The sequence below is a fragment of the Amborella trichopoda genome, chromosome 9 (genome assembly GCF_054954075.1).
Source record: "Amborella trichopoda isolate Santa Cruz 75 chromosome 9, AtrichopodaSantaCruz75HAP2 v2.0, whole genome shotgun sequence".
NCBI lineage: Eukaryota > Viridiplantae > Streptophyta > Magnoliopsida > Amborellales > Amborellaceae > Amborella > Amborella trichopoda.
The window spans coordinates 51,575,611-51,599,212 of record NC_142344.1 but is presented as its reverse complement, the minus strand read 5'-3'; the positions used below and the strand labels follow the sequence as shown (position 1 = coordinate 51,599,212).

General features: G+C 37.1%; 1 protein-coding gene across 6 annotated transcripts in view; it reads left to right on the top strand.

Annotated features, from left to right (window-relative positions):
- LCBK1 (long-chain base (LCB) kinase 1) overlaps positions 1-23,602 on the top strand; it is a 56,470-nt gene that overhangs the window by 27,857 nt on the left and 5,011 nt on the right. For 3 of the 6 annotated variants that reach the window (XM_020671759.2, XM_020671760.2, XM_088845891.1), the window contains 7 exons: positions 2,520-3,062; positions 3,159-3,527; positions 6,576-6,669; positions 7,159-7,196; positions 11,944-12,090; positions 18,810-18,909; positions 20,846-21,840. In XM_020671759.2, the coding sequence (XP_020527418.1) occupies positions 2,643-3,062; positions 3,159-3,527; positions 6,576-6,669; positions 7,159-7,196; positions 11,944-12,090; positions 18,810-18,909; positions 20,846-21,840 (2,163 nt within the window). In that variant the 5' untranslated portion in view covers positions 2,520-2,642. Of the gene's footprint in view, positions 1-2,519; positions 3,063-3,158; positions 3,528-6,402; positions 6,475-6,575; positions 6,670-7,158; positions 7,197-11,943; positions 12,091-17,300; positions 17,320-18,809; positions 18,910-20,845; positions 21,841-23,602 lie in introns of those variants that run through there. The other 3 variants (XM_088845892.1, XM_020671761.2, XM_088845893.1) reach the window with 3 other exon arrangements.

Sequence of the window (23,602 nt, the reverse complement as noted above, 5' to 3'; positions counted from 1 at the left end):
GCATAGAATAATGAAAATGAACAAAATCAATGCCCCATTATCAGGGGTGCAGAGACAGCATATATTCAGTATAAAAATATAAAATTGTAGAGCATGTTTGGGACTGTCTCATCCAATCTAATGAGTAATATAATATTTTGTCATACGAAAATACTTGAACTTATCAAATTTCCAAGACCAAAACAATGCATGGATTGATGAAAATGATCATAATCAGTACCCATTATCAGTTAGAGAGACCAGCAAATGTAGAAGAATGGAGTTAAGCATCTTAATGCAACCAAGTATTAGCATTGGAGAGATCAAAACAAATATGAGAAAGAACTAGCATAGATTTGGGAAAATAAAAAAACTAACTATACAATCTCTGTGGTGGATGAAAGAATAGTGTAAAGTCTTAAAAAATAATAAAATTTTAATTTTATCAAATTTATTTTCATCAAAATCATTATATTATGTATTGTTCTTATTTATTATTCCATTTTGTGTTCTTATTTTTCTTGTACTGAAAGTAATATTTGCGTACTTATTATTTTATTAGAATCAATAAAAGTCAGTTCTAATTTTTTCTTATGCTGAAAAAAGAAAAAGTAAAACATCAAAGATAATTAAATCAGTAATAATAATTTAAAAAAAATTCCTTTCCACAGATTCAGGATTACAATGGCATGCACTTGATAATCAGTACCCATTATCAGTTAGAGAGACCAGCAAATGTAGAAGAATGGAGTTAAGCATCTTAATGCAATCAAGTATTAGCATTGGAGAGATCAAAACAAATATGAGAAAGAACTAGCATAGATTTGGGAAAATAAAAAAACTAAATATACAATCTCTGTGGTGGATGAAAGAATAGTGTAAAGTCTTAAAAAATAATAAAATTTTAATTTTATCAAATTTTATTTTCATCAAAATCATTATATTATGTATTGTTCTTATTTATTATTCCATTTGGTGTTCTTATTTTTCTTGTACTGAAAGTAATATTTGCGTACTTATTATTTTATTAGAATCAATAAAAGTCAGTTCTAATTTTTTCTTATGCTGAAAAAAGAAAAAGTAAAACATCAAAGATAATTAAATCAGTAATAATAATTTAAAAAAAATTCCTTTTCACAGATTCAGGATTACAATGGCATGCACTTGAAAAATAGGGTTTAAATATGCATTAAGGGGTTTATATTAAATTGAAGTTTATTGTGAATAGAAACCGCAAATCTAAAATCATTCTTTAGTATGAAAAGCTCCGTTCAACCATACTGAAAAGCAGTGTCAAGCCTCTACATGTATTCCACCCTTCATTGCATTACAAGATACTAATTTTCCGTTTCTTCTTTGCTGACCATTCTTTTGGAGAAATTAGTATGAAGGTCCCACAGTTTAAACAGGGTTTTGAAAAATTAGATCCAATTGAGAATCGTTGGTCCAGGTTGGAATTGGTAGGTACCCATGTCAATACCCTTACAAAATCAGTAATCGGTCGCCTAATTCTATCAAAGACTTAGGCAATTCAAATTGCGATTGCCCTACTGGGATCTGTTGAATCAGGTGGTTCCTTGAATTGAAAATTTTACTATTATTATTTTTTCAATAGTTTAATATTTTTGACCCTGGAGAATGCGTTGATCTAGATGGGATCTGCTGACTTGGATTGATATAGTGGAGGGCTGATCCAAAACCTGATTCTGGGTCTTTAAACCCAATCTTCAACCATAACAATATGGATTTCTGCTGTCATTGTTTGTGGTCTCCACTGATTGTCTAGTACAATGGCTCTCCACATAATCACAATGGTTGTCTTTATTCTCTTGTTCACATTTTTGTGCTTGCCTCTTCCAACTACTTAGCAATCATGATCATTCGAGCCTTATCTCAACTATTTGGGGTCAGTTACACAAATCATGTTCCGCCATTCCACTCTATCAAGGGCGATACCCTCAATCACACTATAAGTCACCATATCTCTTCTCACTACTTCCATCCGTTCCTTTTAGGCCTTCCCCTTAACCTTTAAGAGCCTTCCACTTGAACCAAATTCCCCTCTTAACTGGTGTTGTTTTAGGCCAATGTTGGACATGGCCAGCCCACCTAAGTTTACTTTCCCTCATCTTATTGTCCATTGGAGCTACCCTTAAGTTTCTCTGGATGTATTCATTTCGAATTATATTCTTTCTTATCTTGCCAGTCAACCATCTTAACATCCTCATCTCATCTACACTCATTCTATGGATATGTTGTTTCTTAATTGCCCCACATCTGTCCTATAAAGCATGGCTGGTCTTATAGCCGTCGTATAGAACTTTCCCTTTCGTTTCATTAGTATGTGACGATCATATAAAACTCCGGAACATATCTCCTATGTGCCAACCCAACTCTAGTTCTATGTGCGACAATTTTCTTTAACAATATTACCTGTTAATTTGCGTTTACAAAATTTTATGCTTACAAAAAAAAAAAGAGACTTATGCTCACACCATTTAGTGTTAAAATATGATGGTTGTAAGTTTTTTGTTTTGCAGGGTGGGTAATGATTATGCTAGATTCCTCATTTATTATCCATCTTCACGGCAATTCTTGTAAAAATACATCTGAGTCTTCTCGTGATTTTGATCTGTTTTGGAAGTCTTTTCTATTAGGCAGAGATGCAGAAGACTGGGTCTCTCTCCAAAAATGTCAATCCCTTGAGAGTGTTGTCTCATAAGTCTCGTCATTCGGGTAGTAGATCTCCTCAATTGGCAGTTGGGCATTCATCCCCAACTGTGTTTCCAGAAAGACGTGGCAGGGTGAAGTCTTCAAAATCGATTGAGGCAAACATAGTAAATGAAGAACCTGAAAATCTTAAGGTCCAAGAGCATAGGATTGACATAGGGGACGAAAAATCTGACTTATTAGGTGATGTGGTGTTTTCTGGAAAACTCATTCTTGACAAGAAATCTTCCTGTTCAACTGCTGATGTCCAAACTTCAGAGGAAGGCACCAAAAAAGATGGGGTTGATGCAACACTTACAAGCAAAGCGTTGGTCTGGGGGTCTCACACGTTGTATCTTGCGGATGTAATTTCTGTGAGTTCCATTGCATTCTTCATGCTGTTCTTGTGCTTCATTAATTTTTGATTGGGTTAATGACGATAATGTATTTCATGTCACTATCTTTGGCAGGTCTCTTATAGTGATGGAGTGAGACATTTCACCGTGCATTCGTATCCCTTGAAAAGGATACCATGTGTTCTTGCATGCATTATGAAGCCTCAAAGAATTCGGAAAGACTACCGATTTTTGGCTTCTAATCCAGATGAAGCCCTTAGTTGGGTTGCCCAATTTGCAAATCAACAGTGCTTTGTTAATTGTTCACCACATCCCTTAATGGCTTCCAAGAGGCATGGATCGAACATAATTGGGAGCGATTTTCCACTTGAGCAACCTATAAAATGCAAAACCCCACCAACAGTTCTTGTGATACTAAATCCACGGTCTGGGCGTGGCCGTTCCAGTAAAGTTTTTCGCCACGAGGTGGAACCAATATTCAAGGTCAGTTGTATTATGTGTGTCTCATATGCTTTTTTCTGTTCTACCATTAGATTTTCCATCCAAAATTTCAAGTATCAAACCATGCATAAAGTTATTAAGGAGCACCAAGCAGTAATTTTACTCTTGATGTTGTACACTTTGTGGTAAGGTTTTGATAGATATGGGAACTCTATTAAAATATTTCCTTCTCCTGGTTAAGTCTTGTTTTAACAACGATCCTGATGAATGGTAGCAATTCCTTGGACTTGACTGCCAGGGGTTGCAACTGCTAGGGGTTGCTCCCTAGTATGTCTTTCCCTATGCTTTTACATCCAATTTGCTCATTATTTGATTATCAGAAATCAATTTCAGGTATAGTACTAACTGATCTCTCCTTGCCACCATTATGCTGAAAAATGAACGTAAAAGCTGGCTTGATCTTGTATCCTCCATATCATTTCAAATCACTGCAAATAATTGAGTTCTGATGTCTCTTAAGAAGTTAGGAGTGTGATTTCTTTGAAGAAATTTGTATTATTTGGGTTAGCTGCCCTTTTAACAACTATGAAATGAGTGTAATTATTTCAGTAGAGACCTCTCAATTACTGAGCCATACTTGATTAGAATACATAGCTATTTAAATGACTTCAATAGTCAATCATACAAAATTTCAAAGGTTGCCAGAGAAATGATTGCTACATCATGTACTCTTTCTTACAAATGAATTTTCATTCGAGATGTACATAGATCAAGGTGTACTGAGTTGTACAGAAATATAAAGACAAGAAAAAGAAATGGGGGCAGGCAAATGTATTGGATATTCTTAGTTAGAAATCCTTATTGACAGATGGATGAATGCTACATTTGTGGCTCATATACCAAAGTTCTTAATGCCGAGGGTAGGGGATTGCCATTCCATTAGCCCAGTTGGAGCATTTATGAAATTCTTGTGAAGGTTTTATGTTTAGACGTTGTTGTGCTGGCCTTGGCCATTTCCTGATCTTAAGGTACATTTGTGTGACGGAGGCAGATTCTCAGTTGCGTCTCCTCCTCTGAGAAAGAAGGGTGACAGAGGTTGTGTGCATACTACATATGGAGAAGGCTGTGATGACCCGACTGGTCATTTTTGTACTAGTCCATACAAAAATTCCAGTGGTCATTTCATAGTTAAGCAGAGTAGCTCTATTTCATACATTCTGCAAATTGGAAATGGAAGATGAAGGGCCAGCTGGTGTAACACCACATCTTTGTGTCATATGGGAACTAACTGCCTTATTCAGCAGGTGACTAAGGGCCTGGCCACAATTGTAAAAATGATGAGAGATAAATGGTCTTCATGTCCAGGTCCCCTAGAACACCCAATGAAGCCTCACAAAAAGCTATCTAATCATCACTAAGAACCATGGCTAGTAATGCATGCTACAATTCACCTCCTTGACCTCTCCCAAAAGCCCATCCTCTCATATAAGCTTACTCTTACAATCACATCAGCAACAAATGGTTGATGTTCTACTTATTTTCGTGATCTCAATTACTTATTTCATGAACTATTCTGATGTGTATTGGTCACTGTCACTGTGTAACATAGGATGACAATATAACATGGTGTTACTTTGTTTGCAAACTTTTATTGTCCCCAGAAAACAGGAAAAATGTGGGTTTCACTAGAACACTTGGTTTGTTAGAATCTATAGTGCACAATGTGAGCTTCTGTTGGCATGCTGGCTATTTTGTAACGGCTTCTAAATTGGATGTTATCCGTATGTTGGGATGTGTCTTTTGATTCTTTCTACATTTAATGCAAATTGATAAGGATAACTGGAGTGATTTCTGGATGGGGTTGGCCCAGATGATTATGATGAGAGCAAGTTTTGGATGTAATTAAGGCAGAATAAGGTCCTTGCAAGGAGGGGGGGGTTGGGGTGTGGGGGGTGGGGGGAGAATTAAGAAGTATGGGCTGTTGTAGCCTTTTGTTTCTCTAAGAGGGTAGAACAATGGTTCCTCTCATATGTATGGATATGGCTGGTGGGATAAATTGTGCCTGGGGGTCTTCTCTTGAATTTCAGAATGAATTAAAATTTAAAATTATTGATTACAGAAAGCAACAATAAGCAATGCTTTTAATGTAGAAATTTCTTAATACATGTTGAAGGCCTAGCCATAGCAGGAGTCAGTAGTGAGAGTTTGAGTTTCATGGCTCTTTTCCCTGTCGCAGTTTTTTGATTCGGATATATGTCTTCTAATACTTATTTCCTTGTTAATAAGAGTTAATTATAAAAAAAAAGAAAATTTTTAATGGAACGATAAATTGCAGGAGGGAAGCATCTTCGCTTTCATAATTTTGTAACTGATACCTTCCCCCATTAAGTAGTGAATTGAATTTAATGGTTTCATTATTTAGTTTTGTAGTTACTGTTCTGCTATCACTTTATAAATTACACATCCACTGGTAGACTTGTATTGTGGGGAACTTTGGCAAGTGCTTGATATGTGAAATAAAATTTCCTTCTTTGGTGTTTTCAAGTTTTTCTTACTGCTTCTATGTTCTGCATACACATGGTTGCTAATTTACCCTACACTGATCTCCAAAGTTGTACTATATATGCTGCCTAATCCATCAATATTGATTGAGCATTTTGCCCTACACAGATCTCCAAAGTTGTACTATATATGCTGCCTAATCCATCAATGTTGATTGAGCATCCTTGTTCTTTTTCATTTATGTGATGCTCACTACCTGCACCAAATGGCATCGTCCTGTCAGATTTTTGGGATGAAAAATTAATATGAATCTTTTTTTTTTTTTGATGAAGTATATGAATCTAATTATTATGAAACAACACAGAATATATAGACGAAGTTTTTGAATAGCACTGCCAAATGTTAATTTTTGCAGTAAAATGACATTTCTACTGACAGATGCATGTCAAGTTTTGCATCAGAAAGCACTGAACCTTTTCCTGATGTGGTAAACTTGAACAGGATTTCAATATTTGCTGATTTGTCTGTGTTTTTGTGCATCATTGCTCAAGAGATAGTATTGACGTCCTGTTCCATTGTCAATGGCAGCTTGCAGGTTTCAGGATGGAAGTGGTTGAAACCCAATCAGCAGGTCATGCACAAACTCTGGCATCTACTGCCGATTTCAGTAAATTTCCTGATGGTAGTTCTCATTCATTCCCCCTTTGGTTTAGTGTTTCTCTATGGAGTAATGGTCTGCTCTCCTGAGAGTATAGCCATTGTTGCTCCCCCTTCCTCAAAAACCATTTGAGGTATGTGAGGGACCTAAAAACACTTCAAACATTTTCTAGTTTATTCTCATCCAAATAATATTTAACTGGATTACCATAGAAGCTTTTAGGTCCCCTAGATCTGCCATTCATCCATATGGACATTCAAATCTCTTATTTTAGCACTATGGTGCATTTAAAGCATCTTTATGGACCAAATTCTTTTTCTTTTTTATTGGATGAGACTGTTTTTGGAGTGAAGGATGTTAATTTGGAACTTCTATGGCCCCTCACAGGCCTCAAAAATGGTTTTCAAAGTTGGGGAAGCACCAATTTATGCAATCTGGGAGGACATCACATCATTTCCATTCATTATACATGGCTTGACTTTTTTGTTCTTCATAATTGCACTTTTCTGACAGGAATTATATGTGTCGGGGGTGATGGAATTGTGAATGAGGTTAGACCTTCTCTTCATCTGTTATGAGCTCAATGTTCTCAAATCAAAATTTCGACATCTTACCATTTGAATGTTGTACTTGAACTTGTTATGCACCTTGTATGCTTTATGATTATCCTTCTAGGTTGGGAATTAAGGTGTTATGGAATTTCTTCCTTATTGCGATTATTTCGCTTTTAGTGAACTGTTTAGGTCAATGTTGGCTGGAGATGGATTAAGTGACCTTCCTGAAAATTCTATTGATAGATGCTTCCAAACATTGGAAAAATTTAATGCCTATTTAATCGAAAGTTGTTTTTAATAATACTCACCTGTGTAAGGAAAAGTTTTTCATATAAAGGAGAACGACATAAAAAATTACACAAGTTGGTCATTTGTTCTGAAAATTCTTGAAAATTATTAGAACATCGTAGTTCTTCTAGGTACTAGGTGGTTAACTCAAATTTCTGTGAATCTGGCTGGTAATATTGCTCAGGATTCTCATTGGGCTCCACTCATTTGACCTTGTTCTCCCCATACGAGCTCTATTGTTCTATGTAAATGAGTAAATCCTACTGAACCTCTTCCTTGTGGAGTCTATGTTAGATGAGAGGAATTTTCAATGTTCAACGAAGTCTCACAAGAAAGCATCAGAAACTTTCTTACTGATTGCTTTAGTACCAAGGACTAGGATAATTAAGTCCCAACTTTGAATCCTTTGTTTTTGGGAAATTTTGTTCCAAGACTACTAGACTACTCTCAAGATCTTGACTAGGGCTTACGAATCCTCCTCACTTGCATGTACTCACTAGAGTGGAGTTTATATAGAATGGTTTTAATGCGTGAGTGTAACACTACAATAGTGATAACTCACACCAGTGTTTCAAAAAATGCTAGGCGGTCGGGGGTTTTAGGCCACCCAGTGCCTAGGCGTACACTCAGTGCCTAGGCGAACGCCCAGAACCTGGGCGGCCCAATAGAAAGAAAAATGTCTACAGTCTAAGTGTCTAATATGTTGTATAACACATAATCCATAATCCATATTTTCATGAATGAGGAGAATTTAGATAGTCCATAATCTGTATTATACAATTTTTATCGTTTGGTTTCGCATTATAACCATACTTCCAACCCGGATCACCTCTTTTGGCAGAACCAAACATAGACTTATCCAAATGCCAAGGATTTTATTTCTGTTTGTGTTTTACTGAACTCATATATTGGTTAATGTCCTCTGTCATAGGTTCAGGGATATTTATACAAGGGGCAACATTTCCCTTAATACCGGCAAGATGTTTACAATAATTGCATCTTATGCAATTTTTATCTAAAGGATTCGAGTTATATCTATATTTCCAACCTGGATCACTACTTCAACTAGATCCTGAAGAAGACATCTCAAAATACTACAAGCAATCTAAAAAATAAAATTTTGTACATTGATTGCTCGATCTCCAAACTTCCACCTCTGAGATGTTTTCTTGTGCAAAAATGTTTAAAAACACGCTCTAATAGGCCTAAGAAAACTCCAAAACTAAATCTAATACCAGTGGGTGATGTTTGGATCCATTTCTCGTAACTTTGAGAAATCCTTTGATCTAATGAAAATCACAAATTCTAGTTTTTTTGATGTTTCTCTCTTTCTAAAATGGGCTCTAATGCGTTTAGGTGTCGAATAAAAACTAAAACCCACCTTTAAAAACTTTTTTTTTTCAAAAAAACCCAAAACTCAACAAGGGGCATTTTCGACCCTGGGCGGGGTGTTGGCCCTATGCGGCCACCCAAGGGCTGACCGTCTAATTTGGCCACCTAGTCTTGGGGAGGCACTCAAGCCTTCTGGATCGCCTAGGTGCTGGGCGGTTTTTTTTTGAAACATTGACTCACACTGAAAAATGAATGGTGATTAACAATAACTAAAGGGTGAGCTTTGTATAAAGTGCCCACCTTATACTGTACAAGTAAGGCGCTCCTCTAAATTTCACCGGAAGATGGAGTTTTGTTGTAGGAAACTTTATGATGGCTTTGAAAATCCATGTTCAACTCTAATTATGAAATTTAGAATTCCAAAAGTGGTGCAGATCGAGCAAGTCTATAAACACCTGAAAATCTTGAAAATAGATGGTCTAGATAATTAGTTTCAAGATGTATTATTTTTAGGATTGGTTTAAGAAGGGTGAGGACCTTAAACTTTCTCTTAACTTGTCCCAAGTCCAGGTAAAGGAGATGGATTGCGTTAGGTAGGTAGCCAATGTAAAACTTTACCAACACTTTCCATAAACCCTAGCCGACCCCAAATAATTGGTAAAAAGCTCTGATGATGATGATAATCTTAGGACTTGAAATTCCCTTCTTTTCTTTTTTCTTTATATCAATACATCTCGAGGTTGAGATGATCAATTAACTTCGGAACACTCTTTCTTATAGGATTTTTGTGGTGCTCCTTACTTCTATAGTATAAGGTTGCGACCTTATATAAACTTTTTCTAAAACTAAAATATTTGAAAAACTAAGAGGATTTCAAAAATAAGAAATGGCATCTCTTTCTTAAAGAGTGGTGCTTGGAACCTTTGTTAAAGCTCCTCCACCCCAAAAACCAAAAAAAGAAAATGCTTTTCTTGGTTTTTCTTCTTTTCCTTTTTTTTTATTTTTGGAGGGGGTGGGGCGGGGTGGGGGTTTGGGACCGGTTGTGTTCAGACTGAAATTATTTCTTCGAGTGCCCAGGAGATTTTGAAGATTACTATTTTGATAGCTGAAAATGACCTAGGAAACTAGGACATGCGTAAGAACCAGCTATTTCTCACTAAATCAGTCCAATTTGACTAAATTATAGTTGTTGGAAATGCCTATAATTCTGAATCATTTTAAGAATTGAAATCACGGAATTGTGGGTGGTCAGGTGATTCCTATTACTGGAATCGTTATCCATACAATGTATATCACATGAAGTGTGATCCTAGCATTTGGGAATGGCGCTATAATCCAATAGGAATTGAGAGTCCTACCTTGTTGGTATTGTGGTCCCAATGTCCCATCAACTTGGGATTCAAGATTCCTAACTTACTGGATCGCACTCCAAATCACTTGGAATCAGACCAGAAATTATCAAGAAAGGAGTTCCAAAAGGCTAATGATTTAAGGTTTTAGATTTTTTATAAGCAAGAATTCCTTAGTATTGGACTCCATAAATTGAATACGTTAGTATTGGACTTCATAAATTGAGTACACTTGCCCAGGGCTCCCTTATTATTGGAATCGATGTCTTTGACAACCCTCCACTAACATTGAAGTCAAAGTATTGATTGCCCTTTATCACAAGTATTGGAAACAAGGTCAGTTACCCTTAACTAAATATTTTCATATAGTTTTTAGATTGAATAATGAAATAAAATTAGTTTTTTTTTTAACAATGTATATTTACAAATAAGACATTTATTACAAGTTCTCAAAATTTAGGAATGATGTAAAGTAGAGTAGTCAACAACCATACTGTTTTAGATAGCCATTGAATATTAACAACTATTAATTTTAAATAACAAAAAAATTCAAATAATGTTTAAAAATTCCAAGCATTCCTTAAATTTTGGTAATAATTTCGATGCAGTGGATTTGGATTCCAAATATCTCTGATTGCTATTCCTAAAAATTGGAAGCGAGGTATCGTATTGGTTGGATCATGGTCTAATGCACCTATGAATGGAAAAATTTGTTGAGGTGGAATCTAGATTCAAAAGACAATTGAATGAGATTAAAAAAATGTGGAATCGTGATTCCTAACTTCTAGGAAATGGGATCCGTGACGATTCCTTTATAGAAATGAGGAATCATGATTCCGAACAGGAATTGTTACCTATGGTGGACAATTCTGGTAACTATAAACCAGATGCCAACTCCCATTAAACATGTCCATTCTGACCAGATGATCCTTGTTCTGATTGGTTTTTTCCGAAATTCAGTTCAAGGGGAAACTAGACTAGTTCTCAGTTACAAGCCCATCTGGTCAACAAGCTGATCAAGACCTTATCCCTCAATTCTATCCATGTGAAGGCACTAAACTTGAATGCTATTATCCATTTCCCTTACCGTTTGGAAACTGGTAAGGTGGTCCCCCTTTCCCTGGGCATTCATGGCTCTCAGTACTTCTAATTATTTCATATGTTATGATGCAGGTAGCCAACCCCAAATAGTTGGGATAAGGTTTGGATGATGATGATAATGATGAATTAATGAGAGTTTTAATTTTTGAATGTTAATTAATATCTTAATTATCATACTAATTAATGTGTGACTTATGGTTAGCTAACTCTCAACGATCCCAAGAAACAGATTCTGGATAGAGGCAGAGGGAAGGCCCATCAAAAGAAAAGGCTGAAACTAGAACAAAACATTTAGACTAAGGTTACTCAGTCAAAGTTTTCCATAGCACTACAATTCCTTATTTATTTATTTATTTGTGAGGGCATAGTTTATTATTGTATAGAATGATGACTGGAGACTCAGGTGCAAAATATTTTTTTCTATGCTTTCATTTGATAGCACCTTCATAGTCAATTTTGTGAATATATATTTTGTTTAGCAAACAATAACACCAATGGTGTTGTTTATGATGGACTTGAATATTCCTGAATTGGAATTTAATCTTAAACTCAGTTACTATATGTTTGTGTTTATTATTCTGTTGATATTATGATGTAAATGAGATGCAATCTGCTTGCACAAACGAGATAGTTTCTTTGAATGACAAGTTCACTTTATTTATCTGGTATTGTAGGTTCTTAATGGTTTACTTGGTAGACGTGACCAAAAAGAAGGTATTTCAATTCCAATTGGTATTATTCCTGCTGGATCAGATAACTCACTTGTTTGGACCGTTTTGGGAGTTAGAGATCCTGTGTCTGCTGCAATAGCAATTGTGAAGGTAATGAAATATGTATTATACATTCTGGACAGTGTTTTACCAATATGTTCGTCATAATAGTGTATCATGCATGGTGGCTGTTACTTGTTTTTAATGTACAGTGGTAGTTCCGTTTACTATTGATGTAGAAGGCAGGAGAGCCTTATACTTGTTTGGCTTTTGATGCTCCTTTCTTTAAAATTTGATTATCTCGCTGCATCCCTTTCATCATTATGCTATTTTCCCTCTCAATGCCAGGTCATACTAGCACTGTGTAGTTCGTACTGGCTGCTGAATGACTATGTGGGGATCATCTAGTCTGCATGGACTGGTTTTTTTACTTCAGTTTTATCTAGGCTTAAAATTAGTAGCCAGTAATGGGTGAGGCTATTTTGTTCCAAGATTAAGAACATGGACCTGAGGCTATTTTGTTCCAAGATTGAGAACATGGACCTGAGGCTATTTTGTTCCAAGATTGAGAACATGGACTTGGATCCAGTGTACTGTAGGTTCTTGACACTTGAATATTTTGCACGTCTAATAATTTGCTCTTCAAGACTTTCCATGGTTTTTACAAAGAGTATAAGGCACTTTCTCCTAAGCCTGTAGCGAACTACTAGCATCTCTTGATTAGCACTTAGGGGTTGGAAATTGCCATTTCCCACATGAAGAGGCCATATCTTATGGAGGTTTATTTCATTGCTATTAATTGGTGCATATGGAAGGAACATGGTAGGTACCGTGGTGCATGTTGTTCGCAGGTGACAATTTTGATTGATGAGATCCGAAATTACATCAACATCAAGGTAGGACTTTGGAGGGATGCTCTAGAATCCAAAGGTTTTAAAATTAGTCGGACTAAGACAGAGTATATGGAATGCAAGTTTAGTAATAATAGGAGTAGAGGCGAAGAAGTAGTTAAGATTGGCGACCAGGAAATACAAAAAAGTTTGCACGTTCGATATCTTGGGTTGATAATTCAGGAAAATAGAGAGATTGAGGAAGATGTCGCACACAAAATTAGAGCTGGGTGGGAGAAGTGGAGATGTGCAACTGGAATTTTATGTGATTGCCGCATACCAATGAAGTGGAAGGGTAAGTTTTATAGGACAATGGTGAGACCAGCTTGTTCTATGGGACTGAATGTTCGATGGACAAAAAAAACTATACCCATCGAATGAGTGTAGCGAAGATGAGGATATTGAGGTGGATGAGTGGCAAGAGAAGAAGGGATAAAATTTGAAATGAATCTATTTGGAAGAATTTAGTTGTGGCACCAATAGGCGATAAGATGAGAGCGAGTAGACTTAGGTGCACCAGCCATGTGTGGCACCGACCAAGTACAACACCTGTTAGGAGGTGCGAGTTAGTTCGAGTGGAACGACTTAAAATGGCAAAGGGTAGGCTCAAAAGGACGTGGTTGACAGTAGTTCGGAAATATATGGGGACTTATAGCCTCACTGAGGATATAGCCTTTAATAGAGCAGAATGGTGGACCGGGATTCGTGTAGCTGACCCCCATTAATTGGGAAAAGGCTATGATGATGATAATGAAGATGGAAGGAACATGGTGCTCACGGTTTTAATTTTTTATATTTTTACTAGATGCGTCTTAGGAAGATATACATACCCTCGAAATTTCAGGTCATTCCGATTTATGAAAAAAAATGAAAAATAAAACACTATCGGACAATCGTGACAGCATGATGAAACTTGGACGGTGATGTGGGTAGGTGAAATCACTATTCATTTTCTACTATAGGTGTTAGGAAGACTTTTCCATATATATATATATATATATATATATATATATATATAATCCAAAGGATTTAACCAAAAATAAAAAAGAACTCCATGTTTTTGTGTCTTGTCATCCAACAGTGTAAGACAAAGTTTTGGTGTCTCTTAATAACCCTTTGAGAAGTTGTATCTAGAGATGAGAAAGAATTCACCATACACTATGTCAATCTTGCCTCATGTTTCACAATTTGGCATTGTTGTAGTCAATGTCGTCCCCAATTAGCAGTAGCAGAACCTCTTACAGTATCGAAAGGCCTTACAATTCTTGCAACTAGTGTTTAACAATGCGGAGGTGACCACGTAGGTTGCGCCTTGCCCACCTAGACAGGTACCCTATGATTCAGGTGCCAAAAGAAGGCAGAGGAGAGAGGGGGAGGGGTTGGTCAGGGTCTCAATAGTGTTGTTGCCTTTTTCTTTCTTTTGGGTGGGGAAGGGGGGGGGGGAGGGGGGGGGGGGGGGGGAATGGGGTAGGGGGTTGCTTTGGATTCCTGATCCACATTGTCTCATGTAATAAATAATAAAAAAGACCTATTTTAAGGTGCTTTGTTTTTTATAAAAATTGAGAGGGGGCAATAAACTAGAAAAAATACAAAACCTAACTCAATCTTGACAAAATGTTAACAAATTCAACCGAAACCCAATCTTGTAATTTGGCAATAAATAACAATCCAAACTTGAAAGAAAAAAACAAACACCAAAAATGAAGAACAAACAAATCCAAACCCAATATTGAAAAATATCACCGAACCCTAGATCCAAAATCGAAATATACTAAAATTTCAAAACCCATTCAAAGTTGCCGAAACACCTCTTCTGCCATACTTTATGCCTTTAGATTTTGCAAGAAATAGGAAGAAACCGAAATTTTGCCAATTTTCAAAAATTCTTAAAAACTTGTTTTTGATTTGGTTTTTCTCTCAAAATAAATGAAAAGGGGGTTGTGGGGGTAGAATACCCCCGAAAACCTGTTTCCTCCCTCTAAGGGGGCACCCCCCCAGCCTTGGCCCATAAGGCTAGCCAAGGGCCTAGACAGGTGCCTCGTAAGCATCTTGGCCCCAAAGGTTGGTGCCTTTTGTAGGGCCCCACCTCAGTTGAACACCTAGGACCTTGCCTGCCTGAAGCCAATGCCTTGGCATTGAGGTGCACCAAATTTAAATCACTGCCTGCAACAAGAGCTTTGTTTCTCAGCACACAGCTGGTAGACCTGCTGGCTTACTGGTGCTAGTGCTTCGAGGGGTCTCAGTCCTTTCCCTTTGGCTGTTGACAGTTGGCAGTTGTTCCCATATATATTTCCATGGGAATGTAGGATGGCTGGTATGTTTCTGTTGCATGTATGCGCATGTGTTTACATGCATATCCTTCGGCATACACATCTATTATGTATCCATATCAAGGTTTTTAAGAAAACACTAGGCAGCCCCTAGGCGCCCGGCCTGCCCTAGGGCTTCCAGAACCTCAGGCAAACTGAGGTGACAAATTTTCAAAAGTATGAACTATATGTGCTGTCCAAAAGCTATGCAGGTATTTGTGTTAATTTTATGTTTTCTCTTGTATTTATATGTAGGAAAAAGTTTATATAAGGTGTCAACCTTATACTATATGAGTAACCCACTAGAGAAGGTTCTTCCCATGCTGGAAAACCCTCAAATCGATCATCTCCACCTCGAGATTCATAGACATGAAAAAAGGGGATTTCTAGTCTTAAAAATAGTTAATCTTCTTACACATTATCTGGACTGTCCATTTTCAAGATTTTCAAGCATTTAGGGATCTGCTTGATTGTCAGTAGTTTTGGACCTTTAAATTTCATAATTGGGGGCAATAATAGACTTTCATAGCATCACAAGGCTTTGCGTCACCGAAACTGCATTTTTGGCATCGTTTTGAGGTGCACCGTACTTCAATAGTATAAGGTTGACACCTGATACAAACCTCTCTCTTATATGTATCCTAACTAACTTTTTTATGCCAGTATCTACGTATGAATGTTGAAACATATTCAAAACTTCAAATCAATCAAAATTTTGATTCTTTTAGTGACTGAAATAGTGAAAAACATAAACAAGTCAATGTTGTATCGGTGTCCATAATTCCATAGTGGCATAGTCCATACTTCATTCATAGTTAATAATTCGTACAATAAGATAGGGTAAGCTCGGGGAAGATTCTTCAAACTTTACAATTTGTTCTTGATTTGAAAAAATTTACCAAAACAAACAATGTTGTGCGTTTTCAGGGTTTAGGGTTGAGTTTTTGCACTTTGAGGAGTTTAGGATACTCCCAAACTCCTTTTTTCCCCTTTCTCATGGGTCAAAAGGACCAAAGATGTCCTCACAAGCAATTTTTTTCATGCCAAGAAAGGTCCAATTTCTGGGTGCTCACCTAGCCTGCCTGGGCAGGAGTTGGAATTGGTGCTCATACATACCTACCCATGCCTAGGCAAGGCGGTCTAGGGTCCCCTGGGTGCCTAGGTATCTGCCTTGGCCCTGTGTGGGCTATTTTTTTAATCTATGATCTATATCATATGTGTGTATATGATATATATTATTTTCATAATTTGCAACATTATGTCTGTCTATTATAGGGTTTTTAAAACTGGATTTGGACAACTGGTTCAACTGGTAGACTGGTGAACCGATGCCAAACCGGCTAGCCCCCTTGAGTAGCCGTACCAAACAAACTGTTGTAGGACCAGTGAACTGGCTGGTCCAGGAATAGATTTTAGGGTTTTTGCAGGAAAATATTTTTTTAGCCTTTTTTTTTTTTCAAAATAATGCAATGGATTGTATCTTCTAATATGTTTTAAGTGAGTGTCATCTTGTTGATTTTGGTTCACAAATTTGCTTATAGTATCATCTTGGGAGCTGTCGGTTTTTGTTTATCGATTTATGTTATGAGTTATGTCCTTTTTCCCTCAATAGTTCAATATTTACTTTATAGTGTTTCTTTTGTATTGTTTGATGGGTTATTGGACATGAATTTATGAATTATTTCTAATATTTTTCAATTGTTTTTGTGATTTTTTTATACTTTTCTTAATTTCTCATATTTTCCTGTTTTTTTCATTTTCTTTGAATTTTTCCTATTTTTTATTTTTTAATTGTTTGACCTGTCCAACTGGTGAATTGTCCTAGACCTGCTGGTCACATGGACTGGTGCCCACGCTGGTTTGGTCTTAACAAGTCCGGTCTATTATGCATTGATATCTCTTTGTATAAGTTAGGTTCTAATTTGTAACGGTATGTATTATAGAAATACATTATTGTTATGATTATTATTTGTAATTTTATAACCTAATGCTTCGGGTTGTAATATATTTATATGCATGTAGTCAATTGTATCTTTTTTTCCTATGTCTATAACCATTGCAGTTGATTGTAGCAATCCTGGATCAGAGCTTCTGAATGTGAAGCAAGAGCAATAATGCTCTGGAAATGATCCTAGAGAGAGGTATCACCCCATGCTATATATCCGAGTGAAACCTTATTATATATGGCTGCGGCACAGCTACAACATCAGTTTTTTTTTTTTTTGTGATTTTTCATCCTGCTTCTCGAGCATCTGACAAGGATTTGATGTCCATTTGATTCTATCTCTGCATCTTTGCCAACACTTATGAGGATGTAAATGTAGTTCCACTTCCAGTTTTTGAATGACTTGAGATTTAGGACCTCATACGCATCTAGCAATCTAGTTGTCAAAATCCTGAAGTTATTGTAGAAATTTCTCGGCAATTCGTAAAACAAATTCTAACAAAAATTGTCTCCTCCTTACTCATACTATAAGATTGAAAGGACATTAGATTCATGGTCATTGCATGAGCAATTTGCAACATTATTGAGATGGTTGCATGCGTACACACAAACACTTCGACGTTCATGCATGATTGCACTTGATTCATGTTTTAAATTAAGGAGTTGAACGATCATAGCAGCATAACTACTGGACATGGGTTATTTGCTGTTTTTTCAATAGTGGATGCTCAATTTGTAAGATACTTTTTCGGGAAGAGACTTGAACATGTTTCCTAAATGAAATGGCATTATTTGGTCTTACAACATATAAATTACTAAAATTTCAAGGACATAACAGTAGTTAATTTGACGCCTGTTCAGTTTAATTTTCTATCAAATGTTGCCACCATCAATATTAGCATTTCTAGATATCTGTACTGTTTGTCAACTGATTCAGAAATTTGTTTTAATCCAGTTTGAATATAAACAACATGTTTTGGGATGTTTCCTTATCATTCTTGTCATGCTTTTCAATATTTTTACTAGAACCATTAGCAGTTTCCTATTGTTAACTGTAGTTCTTTTCACGACCATTTTCTATGTTTCAATATATCTCAAGATCAAAAGTTTTGTGCTGAACATCTACATGCATGTAATATTGGAAGTTCCTGAGTTTCTTACTCTACTTCAAATTTTCTACAAAATGTTTTCACCATCAATATTAGCATTTTTGGATATCTGTACTGTTTGTTGTTAACTGATTCAGATTAATTTTAATCCAGTTTGAGGATAAACAACATGTTCCTGGATGTTTTCTTATCATTCTTGTCATGCTTTCAAATATTTTTACAAGAACCATTAGCATTTTCCGATTGTTAACTTTTAGTTCTTTTCACAGTCGTTTTCTATGCTCCAGTATCACGATCAGAAGTTTTGTGCTGAGCATCTACATGCATGTAATATTGGAAGTTCCTGAATTTGTGCATTGTTAATGGTTTAGCACTTTTGTTCAAGCAATGCTTCCTTGAGATGATAACCTTCTTGTGAGTTTTATGTGGTTCTTGAGCAGCATTTCTTCCTAATCTTATACAGCTTCATATCTTTCCATCACGATATTTGATCCTAAAGTAGCAGTTCTCATGTGAACTTACTGTGTTATTATCGTTGTTCACAAATGTACTCTGTTTTAATTATTATTTTTTACAGGGTGGCCTTACAGCGACAGATGTTTTTGCTGTTGAGTGGATACAGAGTGGTGTTATTCACTTTGGCATGACGGTTTCATATTATGGTTTTGTGAGTGATGGTAAATTCATTATTTCTATGCTCAGTCATTCATCTCATTCTTTCTGGTGGACAGTTGTATCATTTGTGGAGTTTACCAGCGGGAGGCATGTGCAATGCTATTATTCTATTATATTAGTATTAGATCATGATGGTAAAAATGCATAAAAATAGAATACCGGTAAAAAGAAATGCGTAAAAATAATTTTAAAAGATCCTATAATTTGAGGATTAAGAATGACTTTCCAATAAAGTTGATAATTCTCAAGCTGTATATTGGAATAGACAGAAATTGAATTGGGTTAGAAGGTTTCCCAAAACTCCCACTTTGTAGGGTTTCTGATAGATGCCCTACCTTGAAGTTTCTCTTTTTGTAGGTTCCTACTAGTTGAATGTCACGTTTCATTACCATTAACTGATGGATATCCCTTGCGTTCTTTGTTTTGAATCTGTATACCAAGTTTCGGGTTATTGAGTGTCACTGATGGTTGCAGTTTCACTTGTCAAGGAGCTGATTACATTAGATAGATTGAGTTCTTTCAGGCTGGGATTCCAGCAACATGTGTGCTAGGTCATTCATTGGCAACTAACAAAGGCCTGATATGTATGTTCGTCGAGGGACACATGGAACCTTGAACTGTGTTGAGGCCTAAGTGGGAACTCACCCTTTTAGTTGTAGGAAACTTGCTATTATATTGCTCACTCACTCTCCAAAACCTCAATATGGATGAACAGGAATTTTGTATGACGATACCATATGCCTTTCAGTATTGGCGTGACAGTGCAGGAATATTTTTATTCAATACAAAAAAAAAACAAAGGAATATTAATCACCCTAGATTATTTGAAAAGCTGTAAATTTCGGAGAAACTATTCACCTTATGTAGAGAGGTATGCATTGAGTAGGATGTTCCAGATTTGGGCTCTCACTTGATATAATATTGGACTGATGTAGATCTCCTAGTGGACTGATTTCCTTAAGGAAGCATTGCTTTATGCTGATTAATTCATCATCGTCAAAGCTTTGTCCCAACTAATTGGAGTCGGGTAAATGAATCCTGGTCCACCATTCTGCTCTATTAAGGGTCATACCCTCAGTGAAGCTATAAGTCTCCATATTTTTTATCACTACTTCCAGTCATGTCCTTTTGGGCCAACCCTTGCCCTTTTTGAGCATTCCACTTGAACTAACTCGCACCTCCTAACAGGTGTTGCACTAGGTCTGCGCCACGCATGACCAGCCCACCTAAGCCTATTCGCTCTCATCTTATCGCCTATTTATGTTGATTGATTGCAGATGTTAAATGCACTATAACATCTTTTATTCTTTGGAAAATGACTATTTTGGAAGTTAGTATTTAGTTTGTAAGTTTGTGAATAATTGGTCAATAATATGATAGGACGAAATTGAATCAAACTTGTACTGGATACATTTGCCGCCTATATTGACCATTTAGAGAGATATCTTTCTTCAATGTTTGGAACTTCAATAATTTGTTGGAGATATGCAAAGTATAAGATGTGACATCCGAATTTTGGAGGGAACACACTTTTGATCTTGATTTAGACCATCCAGAGGACTGGCTTCTGCAGTAATCAGTGCTTTCTGAAACACTTTGAATGCCAACAATGAGATTTTCCTGATTTTGAAACTCTCATGGTGTCCACAAATTAAATCAGAGAGCTCATATTTTTAGAATGAGTCCAGAAATTACTGGTTAGACACCTAGCTGTCTATAATTATTATGATAAAAACTAAATGGAAAATAGGAAAAATTCTAAAGCTCTACAAAAGATGGACCTACAACAGATGCCTGCTGATTTATGCATGTTTGTCTGACTGTGCTTATAACTATAAGAATGTACAAATTGCTATACAACTTATTGAAAAAATTTCTTTTAAGCTACCATTAGCTCCATTATCCAATGTTCCAGTGACATACTTTGTTTTGTTGCAGTCTTGGAGCTCTCTGAAAAGTACCAGAAACGTTTCGGTCCTCTCCGCTACTTTGTTGCAGGATTCCTCAAATTGTTATGCTTGCCAAAGTACAGTTTCGAGGTTGAATATCTTCCTGTTTCGAAGCCAGATTCTGACCTTGAAGGAAGAGATCCGGCGATGTCTGGGAGTGGTGATAACTCTAATGAAGGCCCTGACTCCACCAAGAAAAGTAAGGATGGAGGTATCCCAAGAGCCTCGAGCTTGTCAAGCATTGATTCGATTCTTACCCCAAGCCGAATGTCTGGAGACTTAGACACTGTAACTTGTAGCACTCTTGCAAGCAGTGAGCCTTCTGACTATGTTCGTGGCCTTGACCCAAAATCGAAACGTCAATCCTTTGGTAAAAGCAATGTAGTGGCTGAACCGGAAGAAGTTATACACCCCCAATTGCCCTTATCCACAACCCCCAATTGGCCGAGAACAAGATCAAAATCAAGAACTGATAAGGTATGGACAGGTTTAACCACTGCCAATGAGACTAGATGTTCTTGGGGTAATGCAGCAATGAATGACAAGGAAGATAACTCATCGACAGTGTCGGATCCTGGACCCAATTGGGATACTGAACCAAAATGGGACACTGAGCCCAAATGGGACACTGAACCCAAGTGGGATGCTGAGCCAAAGTGGGACACAGAGCCCAATTGGTCTGCAGGGAATCCTTTTCAGTTAACTGAGGAGGATTTAGAGATGGGAGTGAAGGATGAGGTGCCTAAGTTTGAGGAGAAATGGGTTTCTCAAAAGGGGAGATTTCTTGGGGTTTTGGTATGTAACCATGCTTGTAAAACTGTGCAAAATTTGAGCTCACAGGTGCTTGCGCCAAGTGCTGAACATGATGACAACACTTTGGACTTGTTATTGGTACGTGGGAGTGGCAGGCTTAGATTGTTGAGGTTTTTCCTGCGCATGCAATTTGGAACGCATCTTTCCCTGCCCTTTGTGGAATATGTCAAGGTAAAGATCTTTAAAACTATGGTCTCTCGTGATGATCCTCAAGTTTTCTAGAGGGATGTGAATTCCAAATTTCTTTTTCTCTGTCAAACCTTATAGGGAAAGTGACTCATTTTTTGCAAACTATTAAGAAAAAGAAAATTCCTTTTTTTTTATCATGATAAAAACAGATTGAGATTTCTCCCAAGGAACTTCTAATCGAAAAGGCCTATATAAATTGTTCTACTTGTCCTTTTATTTTCATATGATCCTTTATCAATATAGTAGCAGATACGATGAGATATTTATAGAATAATGTACCAGTAGTGATGAAAAATGAATAAAAGTCTTATAATATAAAAATGCAAGCGTAAAATAGGGAAGAGTGTATAATAACATGATATGTTTCACAATGTATGATGTGATATATTTAAAACTATTGAAGATATATTGAAGATGTATGATAGAACCTTGTATGCAGCTTTTAAAGTAATCTTCCAGCTCCATGCTGAGAGTCTGTGAGTTGTTCTGCCATGGAGAAACAATTATAGGCATATCCTTAGCCTTCCCCACTGAAGACCCCACCATCATATCTAGAGACCCTGTCATATTCAGAACTGTGAGCCTTCATAACACTTGAAGACCACTACCACAGCTGTGTCAAAACCAACCAAACCATCACCCCTCCCGTCAGCCTAACCTAAATCATAACCAAAACTATGACCTGCCTGACCCATATCCGGGATTTTTCTATCTTAATCTCTGTGCACCACAGCATTAATGGCCCAATGCATCACAAACCCCCATGCCCAGTTACCATTTATCCATGTCTACATCATCTTAAACAGTACACAATGACCAAATCCTATGCCCTCCCATCCCCAAATTTTCCATTGCAACTATAGCCATGAACCCTTTAATCCTATCATTACAGTCTACTTCCCATAAAATAGCAATGATGCCCATTGTTTTAGGAGTAAACGCAGCAGAGAATCCAAGTGGGTATCACCTCAACTGCAGAGAGAAGTGTCCAGATTCTACAATATGTAGAAACTGGGCAGACTCCCTGCTGTCAAAGTATGAGACAAGATAATCCAAGAGAGGTTGGAGTTTCTGCAGACTACAGTGGTGGGCGGATTCAATCCCCATAGACACTCCCTCAAATAGGATGGCTGCCTGGGCTGCTACAAGTTGGTAGATATCTGAAACTGTCTCCTGCAAGTTTTTGGGAAATAACCATGTGCTGTTTATGTTGCCTTGATGCACAGACAGTTCTCTTGACCCCAGGTACTTCACAATTTTAGGGCACGCGGTTAGAGATCCAACCCTGGACTCCATATGCCTCTGTGGTACCACCAAAACTTGAGCCATCAGTGCTTAATGGCCCAAGATGTCCCCTTACATGCCTGGAATCTTCAAAATCCAGCCACATGACAAAATCCTATTCCTACATCTAACCATTGACCACTTACCCTGGCTGTTCAAATAGCTCATATGGTTGGCCAGAATAGAGCCATGTTACCCATCATTAAAGGTCTCAACAGGATTGTTTGGCATTTCTCCTGTTTATCCCACCTGATAGAACTCCAGAATACCACGGTCCCTCCACCAACATTCACTGTGAACAACCTTAACCATCTTTCTCTCCAGGTGACCTCGTATCCCACACCTCCCTCTTCTGTTCAACATTTGCTGCCCCTACATTTGCACCCTGAGGACCTCAAAACCAAATTATCTCCACCCTTTCCCCACTGAATATATTCTGGTCTCCTCTCTCTCATCAAAA